This window comes from Arachis ipaensis, chromosome B10, assembly GCF_000816755.2.
Source record: "Arachis ipaensis cultivar K30076 chromosome B10, Araip1.1, whole genome shotgun sequence".
Lineage (NCBI taxonomy): Eukaryota > Viridiplantae > Streptophyta > Magnoliopsida > Fabales > Fabaceae > Arachis > Arachis ipaensis.
In genome coordinates, this window is record NC_029794.2 from 3,229,062 (window position 1) to 3,252,781 (window position 23,720).

A 23,720-nucleotide genomic window follows, 5' to 3' on the forward strand; every position below is an offset into this window, starting at 1 on the left:
TCCCCCCTCTCTCTCTCTCTCTCTCTCTCTCTCTCTCTCTCTCTCTCTCTCTCTCTCTCTCTCTCTCTCCCTCTTCGCGATCGGTGACGGCGTGAGCTGGAGCTGACAGCGCGAACGGCGGCAACGGAACTGGAAGCTCCTGGGACGCAATGGCGGCGAGCCCAGTCACGGCGTCATCCATTCCTCTTCTCCCCGTCGCTCCCCTTCTCCTCCTCTTGTGCGTGACGACGACACGGCTGCGACGACAAGGACGGCACTGAGCGCCGTGCGGCAGCGAGCGGGACACGGTCCTGAGCAGCGCGGTAGTAGTACGGCGGTGGCTCCTCTTCGACGCTCTCTTCCTTCCTCTCTGATTTTTCCCTTCCCCGTTTCCCTTTTTCTTTCTTTCTTTCTTTCTTTCTTTCTTTCTTTTTCTGAAGGGATGGAGCCGAGTTTGAGTTAGGGAGTGGCGGTGGTTAGGTTAGATTAGGAGGGGAGTTATAGTTTAATTTGATAAAAATTAAGGTTTTATTTAGGAATTTAGTGTTAGGATAAAATTCATATGATTAATATAACAATTTTATAAAATTAAGAGTAATAGGATAATTGAAAACCTGTTTTAATCCAACACTAATATTTATTAAAAATACTATTTAATTATCAATTTACAAATTATTCTCAAATAAATAATTCTAATTCGATAACTATAGATAATATAATTAATTTTCTTTATTCATAAAATAATTTTTGCTTTAAATAAACATGAAAGAGACCTATTATTGTTTTGGTCATAATTTTCTTTCATGTTCATATAGAAATTGAATAAATTATGATTCTGTAATAACTAGTTGCCCACACTATGCAAATTGCCAAACTTGGGTGGGCCTGAATGTACCAAAGTCAAATTTCACGCTCGATCCACAACACAACACCCCACTCTCCTCACTTTCCCTTCCCCTCAAACCCTAAGTTCCCAAATCGACCGAATCCACCATTTCCGAAGCCAAACATGGCTTCTCGAAACCAGAACAGGCTTCCTCGCAGCCCCTCTGACGTAAGACCATCTCCAGTGGGGAACTCATCTCAGTTCCTGTTTATGGCCCACCTGTCATAAAAAGTAACTCCACATCAGCTTTTGCGTCATAAACAATAAATAGGAACTCAAAGCATCTCTCTCTTCCCCATTAGGAGGAACTAACTTTAGTCCCTATTGTGGTCCTACTTAATTAATTAATTAAAATACTTATTCCTTCTCTTCTCCAATGGTTAGAGTTCCTATATGTCAGAAAAAAGTCAAAGAGGAACTCACCATTGGAGGTGCTCTAAGTCCCCATTTCCCCCTTTCATCTAATCTCAAAATCGATTTCATTGTTTTCATTCACTGACAGTGATAATAATTTTCGTTTTAGAAGAAGGTGGGTTCAGAAGAATTATTCTCGAATAAGCGTCGAAGGATCGGAGCTGACAAGATGGAGAGACAAGGAGCCACTGGAAGCAGGATAAGGACGCGATCTTCATCCGTTAACACCCGCACGGATGCCGCAAGTGATGCTAGAAGCGCCGAGCCCTTTGAGTGTGTCACCATTGAGTACACGAAGGGGGATGTAGAGGGGTTGGGATGTAGAGGGGTTGTTCCCCTTCTTCATCTCCTCATTCAAAAACGCTTCTACCTCCTCCTTTGTGAATTCAATGGTGCCACTCATCCTGTTCTCTTTACAAATACTGTGCTATATTCTAGAAAAGATAGTCATTGATAAACTGGTCAAATATGTCAGGCAAAAGTATTTCTCTCTTGGGTTATTCCTCACTTGATTTAATAATGCTAGTCAGTTATTTGATTCCTGGTGATTATTTCCTTGTTATTTATTTATCATTTTTTCTTTGAAACTGTTGAGTTTTGCAGGCAAATTTAAATCAGGAGTTATAAGATCAAAGGAGTACTGTTTGAGTCTGCAGAAGTACATTGATCTTCTTCGGTCAGATCTTGAAGCAGCTAAGGAGGCACAGAAAAAAACTTGAAACAGAGGAAGCGACTCTTAAATAAGTTTTTTCAGTCTGATCTTTCTTTCTTTCATTAGCAGTTCTGCTGTTTTCTGTGCTGGCATCGTTCTTCAATCTTCATGATGGCACTGGAATTCAACTTGTACTCTGATTCCTAACATGTCATAAAATCTTATTGTGAAAATAGGAAATACTTTTGATTTGGAGCATTATGCTGTTACGTGCTTTTCAATTATTGGCATTAGCTTCCAGTTGTTGTTTTCGTATAGCATCCTAAAGTTTGTTCACTCTTTTCATATTTGGTTTTTCAGGCTTTACAGTGAGAAAGAAGAATTAGCAAATGAACTAAAATGCCTTCGTGAGGAGTTAAAACAAATCAGAGATGACCGTGATTGTCAACAGAAGCAAGTAAAGGATTTAACAGCAGAAGTAGCAAAGTACAAAGAAAAATTACATGAGATCAGAAAAATTGGTGATTCGGTCTTATGATTGTACAAAGACATTAGCTAAAGGATTTAACAGCAGAAGTAGCAAAGGACAGAGAAAAATTACCTGTGATCAGAAAGATTGTACAAAGACATTAGCTTAAAGTACAAAGAATTTACTGGGGATTGAATTTTTGCCAGAAACAAAAGAATACCAAAAATTTTTAATTGACATTGAAATGTTGCTTCAAAAATATAGAAATATCTTTTTTAATATTGTATTTTTTGCTTCTTATTCTTTTTTTTTCCTCTGTTGCTCTTATTTCTTTTAAAAGTATTGTTTCTCAATTAAACTTGAATGCATACTTATATATGTGCAAAATTTTGAGAATGAGGGAGGAAAAAAATACTGTAGTAACTTAAGTATAGGAAGAAAATGACATTGACAATGATGATGGAGGAGGAGGAAATAGAAGGAGGAGAATAAATTCAAATTAAAAAGAAAGGAGGAGGAAGAGGAGGAGTTGGTGGTGGTGGTGACGATGACTACGACGTTTACAAAAGAGAAATATGTGGAGAAAGGAGGAGAATAAGAAGAGACACTAGCAGCGATGATGATGATGAAGAGGAGGTAATGATGGTGGTGGTGACAACGACAAGGAAAAAAAAGGAGATTAAAAAGAGGCAACGATGTATAAGAAGAAACACGTTAGCAAAAAATAAATTATAGTAATTTGGTTGGACTTAATTAAATAAATGATTTGGATATAGAACTTTTAGTTATTTTATTCTCTATAATCAATGACTATGTGGCTAATTATAAATTATATTAAATTTAAATAATAAAAAATATAATAGTATAAATATTTTTGATAATTTNAGTATATCATTATTACATATTAATCTGAAACAAATTTATGTATGCCTTTTAAAGTATAAAATAAATAAATTTTTACTCCAAATTGATAACAAGATTTAAAAAAAAATTGCCAAGAATCAATAGCTCAAATGGCATAGTCTTCCCATACTCAACTAAGAAGTTGCGGGTTCGAGTCTCTATATCTTTGGTTAAAAAGAAAAAGATTTTAAAAAAAACTGTTTACATCAAACATAATAATAANTATTATTCTTTTGATATTTCTGCTTCCCTTATTCCTTTTAACATTTTATTCTTTTGATATTTCTGCTTCCCTTACCGAAGTATACTAAGATAGTAAATATATTCCTTTTGACATGACACCTTTTCCATAGGGAAAAAAACATGTCGAGTCCATTAATCATGTCTTCCCATATGTTTATTTAGCAGGTTGTCAGTTGCATAGGTGAATAAGCGAACTAAGTTGCCTGGTAATTTGGATAATATCATAATAATTTTCAAAGAACAATAACAAGGAAGAGAAACTTTGATCATTGCATGTTGTGCATCTTTAGTCAGTGTCATTCATTGAAGAGTGTGATAACTCTGCTTCTACTTGCTCACAGTCACAATAGTTGTTATCAATCATTCGAAACGAAAGCTATGGCAGCACATTGAACAAAATGCTAAAATGAGTGTTCTCTGCTTTCCATGATAAGTAGCCCACAGAATCAGAGAGATACTTACTAGGGGTTTGAGAAATCACCAAAATAAAACTCACATGTAGGACTGTTATTCAGTTATTTACTATGTCATCATAAAATTGCAAAGATATATAATTAAATAAATTCAAGGTTTCATGGAGTTTTAAATACATTATCATTACAAAGTACAAACCTTTCTTTGTCTCTATACTCTGTCCATGTGCATGCCATCATTTGTTTGGAGAGAGTACGATCAATTATTTCTCATAAGCGGCAATGTTTTCCAAACTAACAGTCAACTTCTTATTGCAAGCCACTTTATTATAAACAACTTGAATCTCTATCTACCTCTTTTATAACCCAAATAGAAACTGCAAGCTAACAGATTGTTGGTGTTTACTTAGTAAGGATGTTGTCACATGGAGTTGAACTTTACTAGAGAGTAAGCATTAAGCAAAGATGTTAATTGACTATGGTAATAATGGTAATTCGGAAAGAATTATGAATTGTTAGATACACTTTACCTGTTCTAGGAAAGGTTTTAAGCATAAACCTTCTTGTTAATTAATTAACTACAATATTCCTATGTTCAAACATAGAAAAGTTGTTGTAGTTTATTATTTCCTGTGAATTACATGAGATGAGAAAAATTGTTGATTGGGTCTTGTGATTGTAGAAAGACATTAGCTAAAGGTTATAGCAGTACTTGTCCTAATAATGCATGTTAGATAGCAATCCCGTGAACTATGGTCAGAAACATCAGAACCTCCAAGTTATAACCCATCACCTGAAAAAAGAATGACATTTCCAAACATTGGTACTTGTCTTTGTCTACAAAACCAACAACCTAACTAGTAACTACCCTCACTCATATGTGAGACCACTGTTTTATCTTATCTTTGGTTTAATATAATCCTAATGCACTAACTAACATTGCTGTACTAATTATTGATAGTAAAACAATCATCAAAATATTCTCTCAAACTGTAACATTCTTATAAATCGATGTACCTTCCCTTCCCAACCACCTAGCCACCATCATGATCATGTCCCCTCTATTTGGCGCCAACCGCTTAATCATTATTTTGGCATAAGCTATAGTTTTAGCACTACTAGGATTTACTCAATTCAAACTTTCTTTGGCATATATCAAAGGAAAAATTTAAAGTGTACTGGAGAACTCTGGTGTTCCAGTTGTTTTAACCGTTGATTTTAATTAATATATATTATATATATTTTTTATAATTCAGATCAACGGTTAAAACAACTGGAACACCGGTATTCCCAATACACCTGAAACTCTTCCTATATCAAAATCAGAATGGTAATCTAAAGAGACTTGAGTGCTACTAGAACAAAAGTTTGCGAAACATTACTCATTACTCATTACAATATACACTTGATATTGCTAATAATTTAAGCTACAAAGTAATTGCACCATACCATAAACAAATTTAAGAAAGTAAAAGAAAAAGAAAGGAAATTTGAGGCAGAGTGTGTGAAGAACCCTACTTTGACTTTTGAGACCAAATATATGCATTCTAACTCACTGGAGAAAGGTAAACCTGGCTCTGTATAACACTTTTTCCAATCATAAAACCTGGAACCACCGTGAAACCCACCCGAAGCTCGCCGGAATCGGAATCAGTAACTTCCTCTGAGGAGGTTGAAACTACTTTTTCTGCTTCACATTCCATGTAGGCCTCAGAGAATCTAGTGTTCTTCTTCACCTGAAAAATTCTGACATCTTCATCTAAAGAAAGTGCCAAACAGTCCAAACACCACACACGCTTTGCCATCTCCGCAAAAGCAACGAAGAAAGCTGAATCTGGGACACCTCCATTGTTGAGTTTGAGTAGCTTCCTATGGTTAAGGTTTCCAAAGAAGGAACACTCCATTTTTTCATGAACCACTTGAAGGTACTTGGATTTCAAGAATCTGGCAAACGATGAGTTTGGATCGTGTGCTGATAAGTAGTGTTTTGTGTTCAGAGATTTGTGCCTCTTGAAGTTTTCCAAGTAAAGGTTTCTGTTATGGTGTTTCTGAAGTGGTTCACTTGGAACATTGAAGCCTTCAAACATTGTCATGTTTACAAAGGATTCAAATGCATAGCATCGATGGCTTTGTTTGATAAAAACTGCATCTGGTTGGATACATTTGGCTGCTAGTTCTAAATCCCAATTTGATGATTCCATTTCTTTGATCATCAACTTGGTGAAGCTCTTCATTGAGCTTAGAGTATGTTGAAGAAAATGGATGAAGTGTGTTGTGTTAAGTGCTGAAAGATGAAGACTCTCGAACTTTGATAATGAACCACTTGAGTGTAGCTTCTTCTCAAGTGATTTGTTGAATGCAGTGTACTCATGAAGCTGTTTCTTCAGTGATGAGATTTCAGAATCTTTGGTATCAACCAAAGATTGGAGATTTTGAATGGTGATTCCAAAGGTCTTCATTAGGCTTTGTTGTTCTTGAACCTCTGCAAGCATGAGAGTCACTTGTGGTGATGAAATGTTAAGTTCTTTCTTCAAGAACCTTTTCTTCAACTCAGAGATGGAAATGAGTTCATCAACAACAGCTTGATCAGCTTTCTGAATTGCTTCATTGTTGTAAGGTTGCTGAGCCATTTGCAGCTCTGCATATGAAGCTTTAATGGTGGTGACACCAGCAAAGAGCCTTGCAATAAGAGTTCTTCATTTTTGTTCTTAGCTTGATGATGATGTGCTTTGGTTTCATGAGTAGTGAGGAAGAAAAGGGCATTGTTTGAAGCAAATTTGAGACTAGTGACCTTCTGGATTGTCTTGGACAGTTTATTATTGCTTCTACCTTTGGTTACTGATTTCGTTCCAATGGTTTCCATCTCATGAAAATAATGCTTAGTTTGAAGCATGAGAATTAGAACAAGAGATATCTATCTATCTATCTCTGTCTAACACAGTCAAATCAGACTCTATGGACTTGTCACTTGGGAGAGAAAAATTGGATTTTGGTTTGAAAATGGTCACAAATCTTTTTGACTAAACGTTGTAGCTAGTCATGTTTTTTGTGTGTGTCTAAACATGAAATAAAAAACAAAGCAAACTCTATCCTATGTCCGAACCGATGATTTGCTGGAGATCAACACAAGACTCAGACCAAATAACATGATTAGAGTTACTTTTGGCATTATATCTAGCCATCCAATTCGCAGCTCTATTTGCTTCCCGGGACACCCACTCAACGTGAACAAACTAAGGACAAGATAAAATCTCCTAAATCTTGTGAACCAAATATATTACTTCAGATGAATACTCACTTGTAAGATCATGCATGATGGGCAGAATGTCAAGACAATCTGTTTTACATATAATATCATTCAAGCCGCAATCCAAGCTAAAATCAGCCCCTTCCAAACAGCAAGTAATTCACATATGATGATAGACTAAGGGGGGAATGCTTCTAGAGCAACCCGAGGTCCAATCTCTCTTAGAATCTCTAATAATACACCCAAATCCTACTAAATTTGAATCCAGATACAAGCTTGCATCACAATTAACTTTAAAACTGTTGCCTGCTGGTGGTTCCCAACACAAACAATTTTGGAGAGACCTAAAGGCACTGTTTCGATTCCTATAAACCTGTAAGTCCTTGGCGGTAATTCTGGCTAAGGCAACAACCTTATGGTTTGTCCAAAGGTTGTCAGTATTGAATATGTCATTGCACTTATGTCTCCATACCCACCAAAACCCTGCACCAAAAAACGCCTCATTGTCAGCCAAGACCTTCCGAAACCACTCTTCAGGAGCAGTACCAGCCGTCGAGTCCAGGATACTAGGATCAAACATATGCCAAATTGCCTTTGATCGTTCACAGTCTCTAAGGCAATGTTCCATAGTTTCTTGCGCCTTGTTACTACATCTCTTACACATATCTGAAGAAGCTAAATGTCGCTTGAATCGAAAGGTCTCAGTTGGTAGAGCATCATGTAAGCCAAGCCACACAGTAAATTTGAACTTCTCTAGAATCTTTGTATTCCACAACCAGTTCCAGTTATTATTGGCATTCCAATTTAAGGTTTTCTCTAATAACCATCTATAATCCTCATTTGCACTATACTTTTTTGTTGCTGCAGGCCACCACTCCCACTGTAGCTTCAACTCAGTCAAACTAGGATATCTCAGACCACGAATAAACTGCTTAATCTCATGTGAAATAGGCGTGGTAAGACTATCAACCTCATAAGTCACCCCTTTCCACAAGTCAGCCACTATAAAATCTGATTCAGAAATATGCACATAAGAAATAAGGTTGCAAAGCATACTAAAAGGAGTTCATTTGTCATACCAAACTGATCTGTAAACATCTCCAATATTCCACTGAAACCCTTCCTTAAGATGTTCACAGGCACTAACAATATTCTTCCAGATAATCGATAAAAAATTTCTACTGTTTCCACTCAAACCAGGTAACTAGTGATGTTTAATATATATAAATATATTGCAAGAACTCTCAATTATTTTGGAGTTAAAAATTAAGAGAAAATATGTAACAGTATCTGATTTTTTATGATAAAAATAAAAAGAATGTTATATATATACATGTGCATCCACGCATACACATATAACAATTAATACATATTAAATAAAATAAATTTGAGTTATTTTTTTAATATTATTTTATATATTAAATTGTTCTTTAATTAGTCTAAAATGATATTAAAAAATAGATTTTAATAAAGACATTAAAAATATCTTTTTTTAAAGACGTTTACATGTGTTATATTATTATTGGACATTTTTATTAAACTGGTTAATAATTTATTTTTTAATAAATCAGAACAAAATCGGTTTATTATAGCAATAATAATAAACCCAATTATTGGCATTATAATTATTAGACCCGATTTGATCTGATCGAATTACATAATCTAAACCGAACATCTTTAAACTTTTTTATAAAAAAACAAATATATCCCTGATTTTTTATTTTATAGACATTTAAATCCCTAAAAATTTAAAAATACAATTAAATCTCTAAAAGAAATGGGTTTATTGTTATTGTTATAAAAAAATCGATTTTATTTTAATTTGTTAAGAAATTTAAAATAACCTATTTATTAATACATCTAATAATAATACGAAACATAAGCATCTTTACAAAAAGATGTTTTAAGTATCTTTACGAGAGCACCCTTAAAAAATATGGGTTGATACCTAATGTGAGAGAGTAGTCATCGTGGCAAAAAAAAAAAAATCGCATACTACTTTTTTCGCAATTGAGAAATAAGAAATGCAAAAAAGGATAAAAATGTTGGTTTTTGTAATCTGCAAAAAACTTAGGTCCATCTTAAAGAATGTAACCATTTTTAAAACCATATACAAATTTTTCAGCCACATATCTTATTTTTTGTATATTTTGTTTTGTTTTAATACTAAAGTGATTAATAAAAATGAAATAATGTCTTTTTATAGCGATAAAGAATACAAATATAATCTCTTTTAAAATAAATAGTAAAGTACTTGATTACTTGGAGAAAGTAGTCATGTGGTAGGGTTATTTATAGCAGAAGGAGTTTTTCAATTTACATGTAAAGCCATTAATTTTGTCCTTTCTTTTTTAATTCTTTATTTAATTTTCCCCCTCTCCCTTTTAATAATAATATACTTGTAGACTTACAAATTAGAATTATGTAGTGCTATACAGAAACATTATATATATGATCCGTGGGCCCTTTTATCATACGTGATTAATGGTTATGGTATTGTTTTGGACAAAAATGTGGAATATGAAATTTGCATAACATGAGCCTCAGATACATTAAATTATACAACCTAGCTATTTGAGTTTTTGTTGCTTCATTATCAAGTTCCATGCGATCTATTATTTTTCTCTTGGGACCCATTTCCACATTCCATACACGCTTTCTGCAATAATATGTTCCACATATCGCAACAATTAATTAGATCTGCCGAATACATACATATAGACATAGTTTTTTATTATTATTAGTCGATTAGTTAATATAACATTGCTATATCTTCTTAAGCACACAACCTTATTAGATACTATATTAAAGTAAAAAACTATAATTTGTATTAGTATTAGATTCAATCTTTGGCATGCACTTTCATGCGTAAGTATTAAGTACTGTCAATAACTCAGAATTATGCCGTTAATTAACTGTGCAGTGAAGTCTATATCGCAAGCTTAATTTCCACTGTTATAGGATTTATATATCGTTTATCTATTTAACTACTACGTCAGATAATAATAAAAAAGGTTTCCATATAAAATATTTAATTTGTTGGCCTTGTCAATCTATCAACAGTTCAACACCAAGTCTTATGATTGATGTATATATACATTCCATGATTAGCAATATCTTGAATTATAGAATTCTTATAATAATATAATATTATTATAATATAGAAAAAATTTTAAGTGTATCAAAAAATACCGGTATTTCAGTTTGATTGTACCATGATTATTATTATTGTATCGTATTGATTGGGAAAATTTAAATTTTTTTTATTTTTTATAGTGCTTGAATTTAGAGAGTTGCACATAAATCGAATAATATCCGCAAATTTATATTATTTATCCACATTCGATTTGTATTTTGCGAATATTATCTGATCCGCACTCTAATAAGATCGGATAGTAAATACTGCATTTATATCTGCGTATCCAATCCATAGATCTGCGGATCTACACATTTAATAAATAAATAAATAATTAAATAATATAAATACTGAAGTTAAAAAATACAATCCCTATTTTCCAACTTAGTAACTCTAGAGACACGGTGCTACTCTCATCTCTCATACTCAGTCCTAGACTCCTCTACCCCTCAGCCTTCTCATATTCTCCCAGGCGCACTTCTGACCTTATTCATTTCTACAACACCGTCTCCGTTATTGGCGTCTTGTTCGTCAGCGTGTCTCCTCCATCGTCTCCTCAGACCACGCTACTTCCTCTCGACCTCTCCTCCATCATCGCGTACTTGCGTCACCATGTCTTCCATCGCCAAATTCGGCGCGTTCGTCGTCTCCTCAAAGTGGGACCACGTCTTTGTCGTCTTTATCGACGCGTCGTCGTGTCCTCCATTGGCATGTTCGTCGTCTCCTCCATCGACGTTTTCGTCTCCTCCATCATCTCTATCGTTTTCATAATGTAATTTTACTTTAACAATTTTGCGAAAATTAGTTATTTTTTACTTGTTATGATTTTTGAGAATTGAAATGCTGTTATTATGGTTGAAGCTTTTCCAAAAAAAAAAATTGATATCAATAGTTTAAAGTTTTAGTTCTTAGTCCGTATGTTTTGTTTAATAATAGTTTAGGAATTCGGAGTAACTAGATTTAAAATGATGAAAAAATGGGTTTATTGACATTTTTTATAGAAACAAGGGTATTTAAATAATTTCTGATGTGTAGATATATCCGATATCCGATCCCATCCAATTCGTATAATTGTGGATCGAATCCAATCTAAAAAGGATCCCGCTAGGGAGACAATGGACTATTTGTACAATGTGTACAATGGGTTATTGAATTACAAAATGAACATCCTCCATACTGTCTAGAATAACCATCCGAGTAATAGGGATAATAAACATCTTTCAAAAGATTAAATTAATTTTGGGGTTCACTAAGGATCAAACTCTTGACCTTTCGGATCTAGCATTCTAACACTATATCATGATACCACTCATCCCAAAAGCTTTAGCTGATGGAAAAATGTAACATTAATGATTATATCTCTAATACTCCATAAACCTCTATTGTACACATTGTACAAGTATTCCATTGGCTCCTCATACTTTCCCATCTAAAAAATGTGAATATAGTATCCGATCCAATAAATACAGTGCAAATCCGATCGAATTTTCGACCATATCTGATCCGTATACAGTCCTACTTGAATCTGACCGACCACCTTAGCAATCAATAAAATAAGAGAAAGTATTAAATACCATCAATGGTTTGATTGGGTCAAATCCTAGAATGAGAGGTATGATTTTAGTGTTCTCAATAATAATATAGAAACCAACTTGGGTTGGTCAAATGGTCAGCTCACTCGTCCGTTTAAGTAAGTGTCGGGGTTCGAATCCTGCCTTGTGCATGCAGTAATTCATTGGCCAGCGGCAGACTTTTAAATGGAGCTCACTCAGCTATGATGGGCTCTTCTTTCTCTCTTGTTTGTTGGGCCTTTTTCAGTTATTAGCGCATCTACTACTTCAATATTTTTTTCTAATTTTTCAATTAAACTGTTGTTGTTTTGAGTTTACCGGCTTAATTCCTTGTTAAGTGTATCAAGGAATGTCATTATTAATGAGTATATTTGGTATTTTTTTTCTATAGATAAATTCGTCTAACATTTTTGGGTTAACCACCAAAAACACCCCTGAATTATTCAAACGCTGACAGAAATGTACTCGAATTTTACTATCGACAAAAATACCTTTAAATAATTTAAAAACATAACAACAATACCCAACGATAAATATATATTTTCAAAAAATGCCTTAAAGATTGAATTTTGATGTGATTTTTTACAAGAATAATTAAAAAAATGAGATATTATTATTTTTAAAATTTGATAATTTTTTTCTAAGTGTATAATTTTTTGTGATTTTTTAAAAGTATTATTAGTTGTTAACAAAAAAATTACAAAATATATATATATACAACGAAAAATCACCAAATTTTAAGGATACTAATATCTCATTTTCTTAATCATGCTTGCAAAAAATTGTATCAAAATTCAATCTCTAATATATTTTTTGAGAAATACATATTTAATGTTAGATACAATTTTTTGCAAACATGATTAAGTATATATTATTCTTAAAATTTGGTGATTTTTTGTTAAGTATATATTATTTTGTAATTTTTTAGAAGTATTATTAGTTGTTAACAAAAATAATTATAAAAAAATTATATACTTAACAAAAAATCACTAATTTTTATGTATAATAATATATTATTTTTATAATCATACTTGTAAAAAATTGCATCAAAATTCAATCTCTAAAGTATTTTTTGAAAATATATATTTATTGTTGGGTATTATTGTTGTATTTTTAAATTATTTAAAGATATTTTTATCGATAGTAAAATTTGAGTATATTTTTGTCCGCGTTCGAATAATTTAAGGGCGTTTTTGGTGGTTAGCCCAACATTTTTAACTTTCATATACAAAAAACGGTAGTTTACTCTAAAAAATTATATTTTTTTTTTGGTGACTGAAATAAATTAAACAAAGAAACAAAACAAGGAACTGCTTAAATAGAGGGACAGTCCCGTTTAAGACTACTCTTAAACTCCTCCCAAGGTGAAAGAAGCTCCACATGCGAAAGTTGTAACTTCATCGCCATCTTTGCCATAGTATCTGCCACCGTGTTTGCATCTCTCATAATCAAACGAAAGTCACAAAAGTTCTGGTTCAAATCTCCAATACACCAAGCAAACCCATCCTTCAACACTTTCCAAGCCTTGCAAAGACACCTCCAAATGGGATTCTGCACCAATGACTTTATCTCTAAAGGAGACCTTGGATGGCTTTCCTAACCCCTCTCGAGAAGAACCCTCCTTAACACCGGATACACACCCACCCACGCTCTCCCCCTTATCTCTTCTGATGGCATGGCCATCTTCCTCACCGTGTTTCACTCTCAACCGCTCGCCCCCACTTTCTCATTCTCTCATTCTCTTTGAGTACGGAGTAATGGTTTAATAAATTTTTCTAAAAAATTATATTTGGATTTAGTTAATGGATCCATAAGTAATAAAAAATTAAAAACATGGGACGGTCTGGGGGTTAGGTTAAGTGAAGGAATGATGTGGGTCCACGTGTATTTTGGCGAGGCGGTGCCGCGCCCTCCGTTGAAAAGCTTCACTGGCCACGTTGGCGTTGCCGACGTTTCAACGCAGGCAGCTATGGCTATGCGCCAGCCCCTATGGTATCATCATCATTCATCCCTCCAAACGTGAATGCTTGTTTTCGTTCTCCAATTTACATGGTAATCAAATCAAATGCTCTGTTAGCTTTAGGTGGTGATGGTGGCGGTGTCAACTGCAAGTGCGAGAGGCGTGCCTCCCAAGAGGCGCCACGTCATCACCAGCACCACCGGCAGTAGATTCTTCAGCTGGAAGCTCCTCATCCTGCTCTGCGTTTCACTCTCCTGCGTCCTCGTTTTGGCCTCTCTATTTTCTCTTCACTCCTCTTACCTCTCCAACGCTGATAGCTCCAACCATTTCAAGGTAACGCGATCAACGGTTTCTAGAACCTTCCACGGCCCCCCTAAGATCGCCTTCTTGTTCCTCGTTCGCCAAAACATCCCCCTTGATTTCCTCTGGCATGTCTTCTTCAAGGTTCGTTTCCCTCTTCTTTTTCTTTCTTTTTTTCTAATATTTATTTTGAAACTGATCGTTATTGGAAATTATGAGAAAAATATGATTGAGCTTCTTGTTTTTTTATGGATTTGGTTGGTGCAGAACGGTAACGTTGCCAAGTTCTCGATTTACGTTCATTCGGCGCCAGGGTTCGTGTTGGATGAGTCAACTACGAGGTCCAGCTTCTTCTATGGTACACAAATCTCCAATGTCATTCAGGTTCCCCGTCCTTCTCCTCTTTTCCCTATTTTGGCTTTTCCAATTGGTGGTTTTCAAATATAAACGTTGCTTTCTTTTCGGGTTGTTGATGCTTGATGTGGATGTATGTATATATTACCCCTTTCCTATGATGCACAAAATGGAAAGAAAATAAGAAGTAAAATGTTAATTCCCGGGGAACTTCTAAGGTCTGTTTTGTTTAACTGCTCACAAATTTTGAGTTATGAATTTGTTATACGCCCTATGAAGTTTTGTCTCCATGTCCCTTGAAAATATACCTTCTGCTAGACTCCGTGGGTGGAGCTGCTAAATTTGTCACCCCGTAATTGAAGGGACACCAAATTGATCCAAGGAAAAATTATTTCCAACGGTTTTTTTTAATTTGTCAACCACTATGTTACTCGCATCGTATATAACATAATTTACCTTTTAAGAAAATATTTCAAATGGGTTATTTAAACTTGTCAACCAATATGTGTTGGTAAGTTACATCTTATAACATTATTTTTTTTCATTTTTTAAAAAATCATATTACATAATGCATGGCATGGTTTCATCAAAAGCAAATTATGCAAGATATAGTAAAAAAATCAATTAAGTATCCTCTGTTCATACTCATTGTTTTTTTTAATTGGGCCTGGATATATGTTTTTATCCTAATGCGATCTCTGCGGATATGATTTAGTATAAAGATAGAGTTTTGCTAATACAAAAGGGAAATGATTTTATAGAGAAAGTGATCTTCTATGTATTTAATGCCATTGGAAACTCAGGATTTTATCTTTCCTATAAAAATCCTTCCATTTTTGTATTCTTCACAAATGCCCTTTGTAAAACCGATAAAGATATAAATTGTCAGCTGTTGTCTGGTATACCAATGTGTTGTCTAGTCCAAATTTTTTAAGAGGTCGCTTAATTCGTTATTTTAGGTTTCATGGGGAGAATCAAGTATGATTCAGGCTGAAAGGTTGTTACTGGCGGCAGCACTAGATGACCCTGCAAATCAAAGATTTGTTCTTCTCTCAGACAGGTTGGCATTTACAAGTCTTGTAATAACATAAGTTTCCATGAGGACTTTTATCTTTATATGTTTCTTCTTTATCCTGTTTGTACTTGTATCCTTTTTGAAGTGAAGAGGCAGGTTGGGATGTGGTATTTTACTTGCCATAGTAAGAATCTAAGTTTCTGTTTTCCACGTGCAGCTGTGTTCCTCTGTACAACTTCTCGTATGTGTATAATTATGTCATGGTTTCTCAAAGGAGCTTTGTGGACAGGTAGAGAAGAAGGCTTTGGTTCTTGAGGTGCTTAGCACTATATCTTTTTTGGCTGCTCAATTATAATAAGTTCATGTAAAATGGAAATGTCCAAAAGGTGCAATGAATTAGTTTGTTCATATTGTAGCTTTCTTGATGTGAAGGATGGCCGCTACAACCCGAAAATGTCACCTAAAATACCAAGGGAAAAATGGCGTAAAGGGTCACAGGTGATTTCTCTTATCTTTGATTTTTGTTTAATCTTGATGTTGTTCTTTCCAGTCATGAAGGACTAAATCTGGTGGTATTTTCATCTGTAATTATGTTTCTTTTTGTTGCTGAGATGTTTTTATTAAAATGTTTGTTCTTCAATCTGTCAGAACCTACCACCTAGGTGTAGCTATCAGCTATCTCTTGTAGGTGATGGAGGAGCATCAATCTGAATAGCTGAAGGATTGATGAGATATATTAATCCATTTCAATTTACTCTTCATTTATGTGGTTTTTATGCTGCGTATCCTGTATGTGACAATATTTGGTTCAATCAATTCTGTAGATTAATGGGTTAAAAAGAGGCAAGGAAATGTCTTGCTTTCCTTTAGAACTAGTTGGAGAAAATATTGATCGTCATAAATCATTGTTTGCTACATCCAGCTGACTTTGGTAACACATACCATGCTATTGGTGTAGTTATTAATTTGGAAATTCAAGCATACCTTATTGATTCATTGATTGCTTTGGGTAGATATTAAATTGAATGCTAAATATCACATGATATTAGTAGGTGACATGATAAACTGTTTATTCCTTTAAAATATGTTTAAAGTTGAATTCATTTTGAATTTCCAGTGGTTCACTGTAGTACGTAGTCATGCAGAAGTAATCGTTGATGATGATGTTATCTTCCCTGTCTTCAATAAGCATTGTAAGGTATGTAATCAATCACAACTATTTTCAACCATATTTTATGTTGATTCAAACTTTCTTGTGTTGATTTATTAAGTTTCCTTTAAAGTTAATATGATATTATTTCAAAGTTGTCTTATAGAACCCAGCACAATACTGTTGCAAGACTGGGATTACTGTAAATGTTTAATGTGTTAATACTAAGGAATAACCTGTCTGATTTTCTTTCCATCTCAGAGACGTCCACCAGTTGATAACAGAAAGGGAAAGCTGAATCTTGTAAGTGGTTTAATTTTAGTTTTCTTTGTATCATTATTGGAATGTATCATGTTATCTTACTGTTATGTGACACAATATTCTTTACTTCTTTTAAACTGGAAATTTAGTTCAATACTCTACTATAAAGGCATACTTCTATTCTGATTATATCACATAACTGCAGGCCGAAGTTGTTATTTTAAATTTCATCCCATTGTCTTACTTCCCCCCTTCTATTTGGTATTTGATCACAGAATATAGTCAGATGAGTTACTTTCACAACCCTGGAACAGCTGTAGAATATCTATGATATGGTTCCTGTATACTTTTTTCTCAAACACTCAAATAACCTAATATTTGTAAAAGCCCCATATACAAACCATTTAATTCATGTGTGAGAATTAGTACATGATTGGCATTTTTTGTGGGATTTTATGTTTTCACTTATTTGTCGTATGTGTTAAAAGATCCTTGTAAAAATCAGTGACCTCTGTGGACTTGATCAAACTATGGAGCATGCTGTGATTCTAGTCTTTTTCATACTGATAACGTCGTCGTGATTTGAGTACTCAAATTATAGGGTGTTGTTTTTTGTTCTTTTTCCCCCTGCTTCTTTTCCCTATCAATATAAATGATTGTTAAGTGTTAACTATGGTTTTGGCATAAGTGCAGAAAATTCAGAAGCAGCACAACTGTATTCCAGATGAACACTATGTTCAGACATTGCTTGCAGTAAGATACTAAGATTCTTCCATCACTATTTACCTTTGCTATTTGTGGTTAAGGTTTTCTATTTTTCCGCATTAAAGTTTAGTACCTCTTCAAGTATTAATTTGCACTGATATTCTTTCTTCTTTCCTATGTTTTCTTTGTAGATGCACGGCCTTGAAGGTCAACTTGAACGTAGAACGTTGACCTATACCCTGTGGAACCAGTCTACAACAAAGATGGAGAACAAAGGCTGGCATCCTATTACTTACAGCTATGCAAATGCTAGCCCTCAAAGGATAAAGGAAATGAAGGTTATCTTCTGATACCTTATATTATACCTGTGCATAGATTTAGCTGCATAATTGGTGGATAATTGAGAACTACTTGTGCAGAGATTTCTATTCCTTTTTGTCATAAATTCTATCAGTTATCATAGGTCTGCAAATTTATGCTCAATTACCATGGTTGCATTTTTGTTTCTGGCTACCATTTCCTTAACCCTGTGCCTTGTTCGTTCTTTTTTTTTTTTTTGTTCCTTCTCTCTAACAGGGCATCAATCATGTATATTATGAGACGGAGTTTAGGACAGAATGGTGTCGTGTGAATTCAACATCTGTTCCGTGCTTTTTATTTGCTAGGAAATTCTCTAAGGGAGCTGCCATGCGCTTATTGAGTGACGAAGTTGTTGGCCACTTCCAAGTTTCTGCAATGTTGGACACTCCCCCATGACATGTTCTTATACAAATTACTGACCTACTTTCACATATACTTGGGACCTCAAATGGGATTGGTATACACAGAATAGCATACTCCGCAGTCCACACACAGATTTTGAAGACCCTAGTAACAGCATATTCCTAGGTAGCTGTGGCTGAATCAGTTAATTTGGATGTAACAATCTAATAGGACCATATTTTATCTGGGTTTAGCTAATAGGTTTTACGTATCTATCACGTGTAGTACAGTTACAGTATAAAGAGAAGCATTTTTCTTTTTATATTTTCGGTATTGGAGAAGCGACATTCTAAAAAGCTCACGTCACTTCAATAGTGTATTAGTAGTTCATAAATTTATCTTCAAAGCAGAAATCAATTGAAGAAAAAGTCATTGATTCAAGAGAAAGTTGAATAGGTGAACAATAATTACTTATTTACTTATTTGTTCATTAAGCAATATATCAAGTAAACACAAAAATAAGTGAATGAGTAGACGAAGAATGAACAATCTACTGAGAAACACAGGGCAGAAGGTGATATCTGTATTCAAAAGTTGCTCTTGATATCTTATTAATTATATTATTATTATTATTAACTGAGTAATTGCTATAGTTACATTTTAGGACTACGAGAAGTGGCTATGTGGTTATGGGACACGGGAAAGGATATTGGCTCAACATAGGGAATGTAATTTGGAAGACACAATTTGACCCATTTAATTTGTGGTCAACTGTCATCTATGCTTGAAGGAGATAAAACTAGGAAATGAAGTAAACAGAGAATTGTTAGGAAAGTAGAGGATTTTGATAGCAGAAAATATTGAAAAAAAAATATTAAAATAGAAAATATTGAAGAAAATATTAAAATAAAAAATTGATAAAAAAATTTCAACATCCAGTAATAAAGGAACAAATTTCGAGAGAGAGGAACTATTAAACAAAGCACAAACAATTCACTGGGAAAGGGTACTTACTACTTAGGGAGGAAGCTAAAACAAATTCAAAGTCAATAGTCTTCGCCTTCCTTTGTTCTTTTCCACTGTTCCCTCTAATCCTATATGCCATTATCACTTCCTTTCCTTTTCTGCATTTTTGTTTGACCAAGCTTTGACTTTTTGATCACCAAGTGTTTGTTCTGTGTGCTCTTCCAAAGGATCAAAGAAGAAACAAAGCAACAATGGATCAGGGGAAGAAATCGGCTTCATTGACCACTACACGTTTGTCACCACTTGCAAAACCCTTCACTCTCAACCGCTCCACCAACCACCAACCTGGTTCAGCTTCTTCATCCGTGCTTCACTGTAACGATGATCCTTTTAGCTCTTTGCTTGATTCTTTCAGGAAAAGCAACATGGGTTCTAAAGTAGCAACTGTGCCTTCAAAAACAACAGCTTTACCTGTTGAGATTTCCACTCAGGAGCAGGAAAAATCACTTTTTGAACAGTACCCTTCTCAGGAATTTGGAAAAGATGATGACTTTGATGGGATTCACTGGTCACACTTTGGAATTCTGGAAGAGTTTCCAATGCCTAGCTACTCATCAAGCTTGACTGGTTTAGGATATGGTACTGGTATCAGTGGTAATGAAGTTGATAGTTCAGTTGATGATGGGATCATGCTTCAGAAAGGTAATTTTCTTTTTCTTCTTGAATGGTTTGGGGCCTTCCCTAAACTTCTGCAATTTTGATAGATTCTGATGATTATCTTTCACTTGTATAGTACGTTGGTTATGCTTTTCTTATCTTATTGATCTTCCATCCCTTACTTCTGAGGGAAGTACCTTTAGTTAGTTGTGTGCTATAATTTCTATCACATTAAGCCTTTTACTGCATATAGTGAGGATAGTTTCTTTCATACTCAGTCTATTGCAGACTTGAGCCTTGTGCTTCTATGGTTACTAATATGGAGTATATGTATAAGATTTAACTGTTAAGTAGCATGTGGTTAACAAAGGGAATTTCTGAGTCGTTATTGTTGGTGAAAATGGTAATTTGCAGTCTTGCACAATTTCTAAGCAATGCTAAGAGTTGAGATTTCAATTTAGTTCACCTACAAATGTTACGAATTACATGCACTGAAAAGCAACTCACTAGTTATGCTGTTGCCTTCATAATTAAAATTTCAAAATCACTCATATTTTACTTGTATGCAAAGAATAACCATAAATTTTGTGGGGTTGAACAAAGTAATGAAGGTTTCTCCCAGGCCTTTGTAAATACTGCATATTAGAATTTTTAGTACTTGAAGACAAGAAACTTGTGCATCTCTGCTTTTTAAAAATTTTGGTGCTTAAAAGACAAGCAATTTATTTGTTTGAGTGTATTTTTATGTTCTTTAGACTGCTTAAAGATAAGCTACGTTCTGAGTTGTTTGTGTCTATAAGGTGGTAGATTGATATTTCTTTACTATATAGTGAAGAAACATTTGATTTTTCATATCTGAGAGAAATGTTTCGACTTACTGCTACATTCTTATGTTTGTTGTTCTAAACTTCTAATTATGCTCACATGACCGAAAATATCATATTATTGGATTTTCAAATGAACCAGCAAAATCAGTTCAAGTAGTGGTAATCAAAAGCATGCTTAGCATTCAATTCTAGTATGCTGTTCTTGAATTTTGGTTATAATTTTGTTGACAAGTTGCACTTTGGTGCTTCATAATTTTTTTTTGTTTGTTTAGGTAAGCATGCTCTTGATGGGTCAAACACTTGTATAGCAGTGTCTGATGGTCTTCTTAAAAAAAGCAATACAATTGGGGAAAAAGATATTCTATCAAATTCAAAAAGCACCATAGATCAAGCTAGCTCTAATCTTAATTACCCTAAGTTAGCGCCACTCAAGTTATCAACTGATACATACTCTGCTAAAAACATTCTGCAAGATCAATCTTCCAATAACTTAGGAGTTGACAGTGAACCTGAGGTGGATTCTCCTTGTTGGCAGGGAACAACAGCTTTTAGTGCAACGCCATTAGAAACTTCAGAGCCTATACAATCTCATCATGTTGAGAAAGGAACAGAAAAACATAATAGTTTAAATCCTCTGGCTCCTCAGTTCTTTCCTGGTGTTGGATACATCAAAGATGATTTTCTGTCTTCCAAATCTAGTGCATGCCCTATAGCTAATAATTTAGATTATATGGAAACTGTGTTGGTGGAATCCCCGTTGGAATTAAATAAGGGAACTGAGCTTCGGCATTATACTAACGTCAGTGGAAGAGAGAACACATTTAATGTCCTTAATGATCCAAAAAATAATTATATGAATCTTGTGCAAAATTCTCACTCTATAATGACTCAATCTTCTTCCATAGTAGATTGCTCAACACTGAAAGGAAAACTTGTAACTGCTGTAGATGTTGATGGCTTTGTGAATGGAACTAATGGGGTTTTCCATGGAAATGGTCATCCTCCAATTCCAACTTCATCCTCATCTGGAGTTGATTTTGATACTGATCTTCTTAAAACACTCAAAGGTCTTTTGAAGTTATTTATCGAGTCTCCCAGACCCGATGTTCATATAATGGTCAATGCTATGCATGTTCTTTCAGAATTGCTTGTCCAAACTTCTGTAGACCTAGCAAATTCATATAGTGAACCTGATCCTGATATTGTTGTACAAATAATCAATAATCTGAACATGCTTAGCACAAAAAGATTTGAACAAGGGATTTCAACCCATGATTCAACATTGGCAGACAGTCCATATCATCTTGATAGGTCATCAAAATATTCTAAGGTATGTATTTAATCTGTCTTAGGCGATTTATGCATGGTAGCACCCTAGCTGGAATCTTCTCCTTGCCCCCAGTTTTATGCTGATTTTCATCACTGCTCTTCAAACTAATATGTCTATGTTGAAGGGACTTGAATTGACAAGTGTAGAGACCCTACCCACGCTGAATCAACCTTATGTGCAGAATGATCACCTGGGAAAGAAAATCAGTGTTTCTAAAGTGTTTGCTGAGAGTGGACGGATTTCTTTTGCATCTAGCAATCATCAAGGCACTGAAAATGAATTTGCTGAGGTACTTGGTGTGATGGTACCAGAATGTAACTAGAACTTTTCTGAAATTTGGAATAAATGTTTGAGTGATTGCAGCTTCAGGTCATTCGAAGAAGTCTTGGGAAGAGTTTGGATTATGAGAAACAAATGCATCCAGAGGCTATGTTGTTTTGGAATTTGTGGCTTGATTCTGAAGCAGAACGGTGTTATAGGAAATTCAAAACATTCCGTTGCCTTATGGAATCTGGCATGGATTTGAATTCAGCGAACATTGCGGTATTCCCTTCCACCTAAAATGTTACAGCAATCTTCTCTTCTTCACTAACTTAATACTTAATGTTCTTTACATGGCCTAATATATAGGACTTGAAATTGGCATTGCTGCTCTTAGAAGCCTCCTTCAAACTAACCTGCTCTAATATGTATATACTAACATAGGTGGAAATGTTTTCAGGAACTGTTGAGGTGATACTGCTTTGTAGATTTGAGAGGCACAGAACTGAGGCTGTAATTAGATTGGTGAAATCAAATAAAGAGGGAAAAAACGGAATCTATAATTTGGTAACAAAGTTGACATGTTATTATATGTCGAGTTGTAAGTTTTAACATGCCACTTAATGCTCTGTGGCATCACGGTAATACTATTAAAGTGTCTTATTACATTCAAACAATTGTAATTTTTGTCAATAATATGATCTTTATTTGTATTTAGATATATAATCAGGACAAGATGCTATTTCATGATGGCTTTACATCTTTACATGGTTTAATAATTCGTGTCATCTTAACTTTGTCTCTTCTGAACATTGAACTTCCAAGTTACTTTTTGGCAACCACTTTTGTCAAAGATATCATGACCTTGATGCTTCTGTTGTAATATTTTGCCTTTTTTTTTTAAGAAATATATTTTAGTCATGTATTCTAACCTCAATTCATTATTCCATTTAAATGGAATGGAATTTTTTTAAATATTAAAAATTTATTAAAGAACTCTGAGTTAGGACACAACATGGTGAGTATCTATAATTAGCAATAAGCCAATAACCACCGAAAATATGAACCGATGTTAGAACAACTTAGTAGAGACGTGCCACATACGAATCAAGGTTATAATAAATGCTAAACATTGTTAGCTTAATCTGGAATAACAAGATGAACGGTCAAGTATCATTATCAATTTTAATCATGTGCTATATTAGTAAAAATGAAGAATATAATTGAAATAATAATATTTGTATATGGTTGCTGCAATGAGCTTGTAGCTGAAGGGTAGTTAGTTAAAGATGTACCTAGCACAACCGAAGGAGTTGTTG

General features: G+C 34.3%; 3 protein-coding genes and 1 long non-coding RNA gene across 7 annotated transcripts; 3 read left to right on the forward strand and 1 right to left on the reverse strand.

Moving 5' to 3' along the window:
• On the forward strand, window positions 1,244–2,686 carry LOC110268244. Its single transcript, XR_002356369.1, has 2 exons — window positions 1,244–1,760; window positions 1,883–2,686. It is a non-coding gene; the product is annotated as an uncharacterized LOC110268244 (long non-coding RNA).
• LOC107619937 lies at window positions 5,313–8,304 on the reverse strand. The gene is made up of 3 exons (XM_016322166.2): window positions 8,286–8,304; window positions 7,551–8,217; window positions 5,313–6,653 (listed from the first exon to the last, which is right to left on the reverse strand). Exons 1-3 carry the CDS (start codon window positions 8,302–8,304, stop codon window positions 5,507–5,509), a joined length of 1,833 nt encoding a protein of 610 aa, XP_016177652.2. The 3' UTR covers window positions 5,313–5,506.
• LOC107623839 lies at window positions 13,729–18,684 on the forward strand. Of its 2 annotated transcripts, XM_016326226.2 has the most exons (11): window positions 13,729–13,905; window positions 13,991–14,317; window positions 14,441–14,557; window positions 15,487–15,587; window positions 15,760–15,831; window positions 15,959–16,040; window positions 16,660–16,740; window positions 16,954–16,995; window positions 17,647–17,706; window positions 17,850–17,996; window positions 18,235–18,684. In XM_016326226.2, the coding sequence occupies exons 2-11, from the start codon at window positions 14,003–14,005 to the stop codon at window positions 18,412–18,414; spliced, it is 1,197 nt and encodes a 398-aa protein (XP_016181712.1). In that variant the 5' UTR covers window positions 13,729–13,905; window positions 13,991–14,002; the 3' UTR covers window positions 18,415–18,684. The 2 variants fall into 2 exon arrangements, with proteins under 2 accessions (XP_016181712.1, XP_020968581.1); XM_021112922.1 differs by having other exon boundaries at window positions 13,729–14,317.
• On the forward strand, window positions 19,022–23,238 carry LOC107623599. 3 transcript variants are annotated; one of them, XM_016325929.2, is made up of 6 exons: window positions 19,243–19,386; window positions 19,551–20,028; window positions 21,083–22,140; window positions 22,265–22,429; window positions 22,504–22,683; window positions 22,862–23,238. In XM_016325929.2, exons 2-6 carry the CDS (start codon window positions 19,578–19,580, stop codon window positions 22,874–22,876), a joined length of 1,869 nt encoding a protein of 622 aa, XP_016181415.1. In that variant the 5' UTR covers window positions 19,243–19,386; window positions 19,551–19,577; the 3' UTR covers window positions 22,877–23,238. The 3 variants fall into 3 exon arrangements, with proteins under 3 accessions (XP_016181414.1, XP_020968580.1, XP_016181415.1); XM_016325928.2 differs by having other exon boundaries at window positions 19,022–20,028; window positions 22,322–22,429; XM_021112921.1 differs by having other exon boundaries at window positions 19,023–20,028; window positions 22,510–22,683.

Bases quoted from the DNA above. Each gene is read 5' to 3' on its own strand.
- LOC107619937 (XM_016322166.2), bottom strand. The intron at 6,654-7,550 runs GTCTCTCCAAAA...ACAAAAATGAAG, and splicing joins AATCGAAACAGTGCCTTTAG to AACTCTTATTGCAAGGCTCT.
- LOC107623839 (XM_021112922.1), top strand. From the start codon at position 14,003: ATGGTGGCGGTGTCAACTGCAAGTGCGAGAGGCGTGCCTCCCAAGAGG. The intron at 14,558-15,486 runs GTTCCCCGTCCT...TCGTTATTTTAG, and splicing joins AAATCTCCAATGTCATTCAG to GTTTCATGGGGAGAATCAAG. The intron at 15,588-15,759 runs GTTGGCATTTAC...TTCCACGTGCAG, and splicing joins TTTGTTCTTCTCTCAGACAG to CTGTGTTCCTCTGTACAACT.
- LOC107623599 (XM_016325929.2), top strand. From the start codon at position 19,578: ATGGATCAGGGGAAGAAATCGGCTTCATTGACCACTACACGTTTGTCA. The intron at 20,029-21,082 runs GTAATTTTCTTT...TTGTTTGTTTAG, and splicing joins TGGGATCATGCTTCAGAAAG to GTAAGCATGCTCTTGATGGG. The intron at 22,141-22,264 runs GTATGTATTTAA...TCTATGTTGAAG, and splicing joins GGTCATCAAAATATTCTAAG to GGACTTGAATTGACAAGTGT.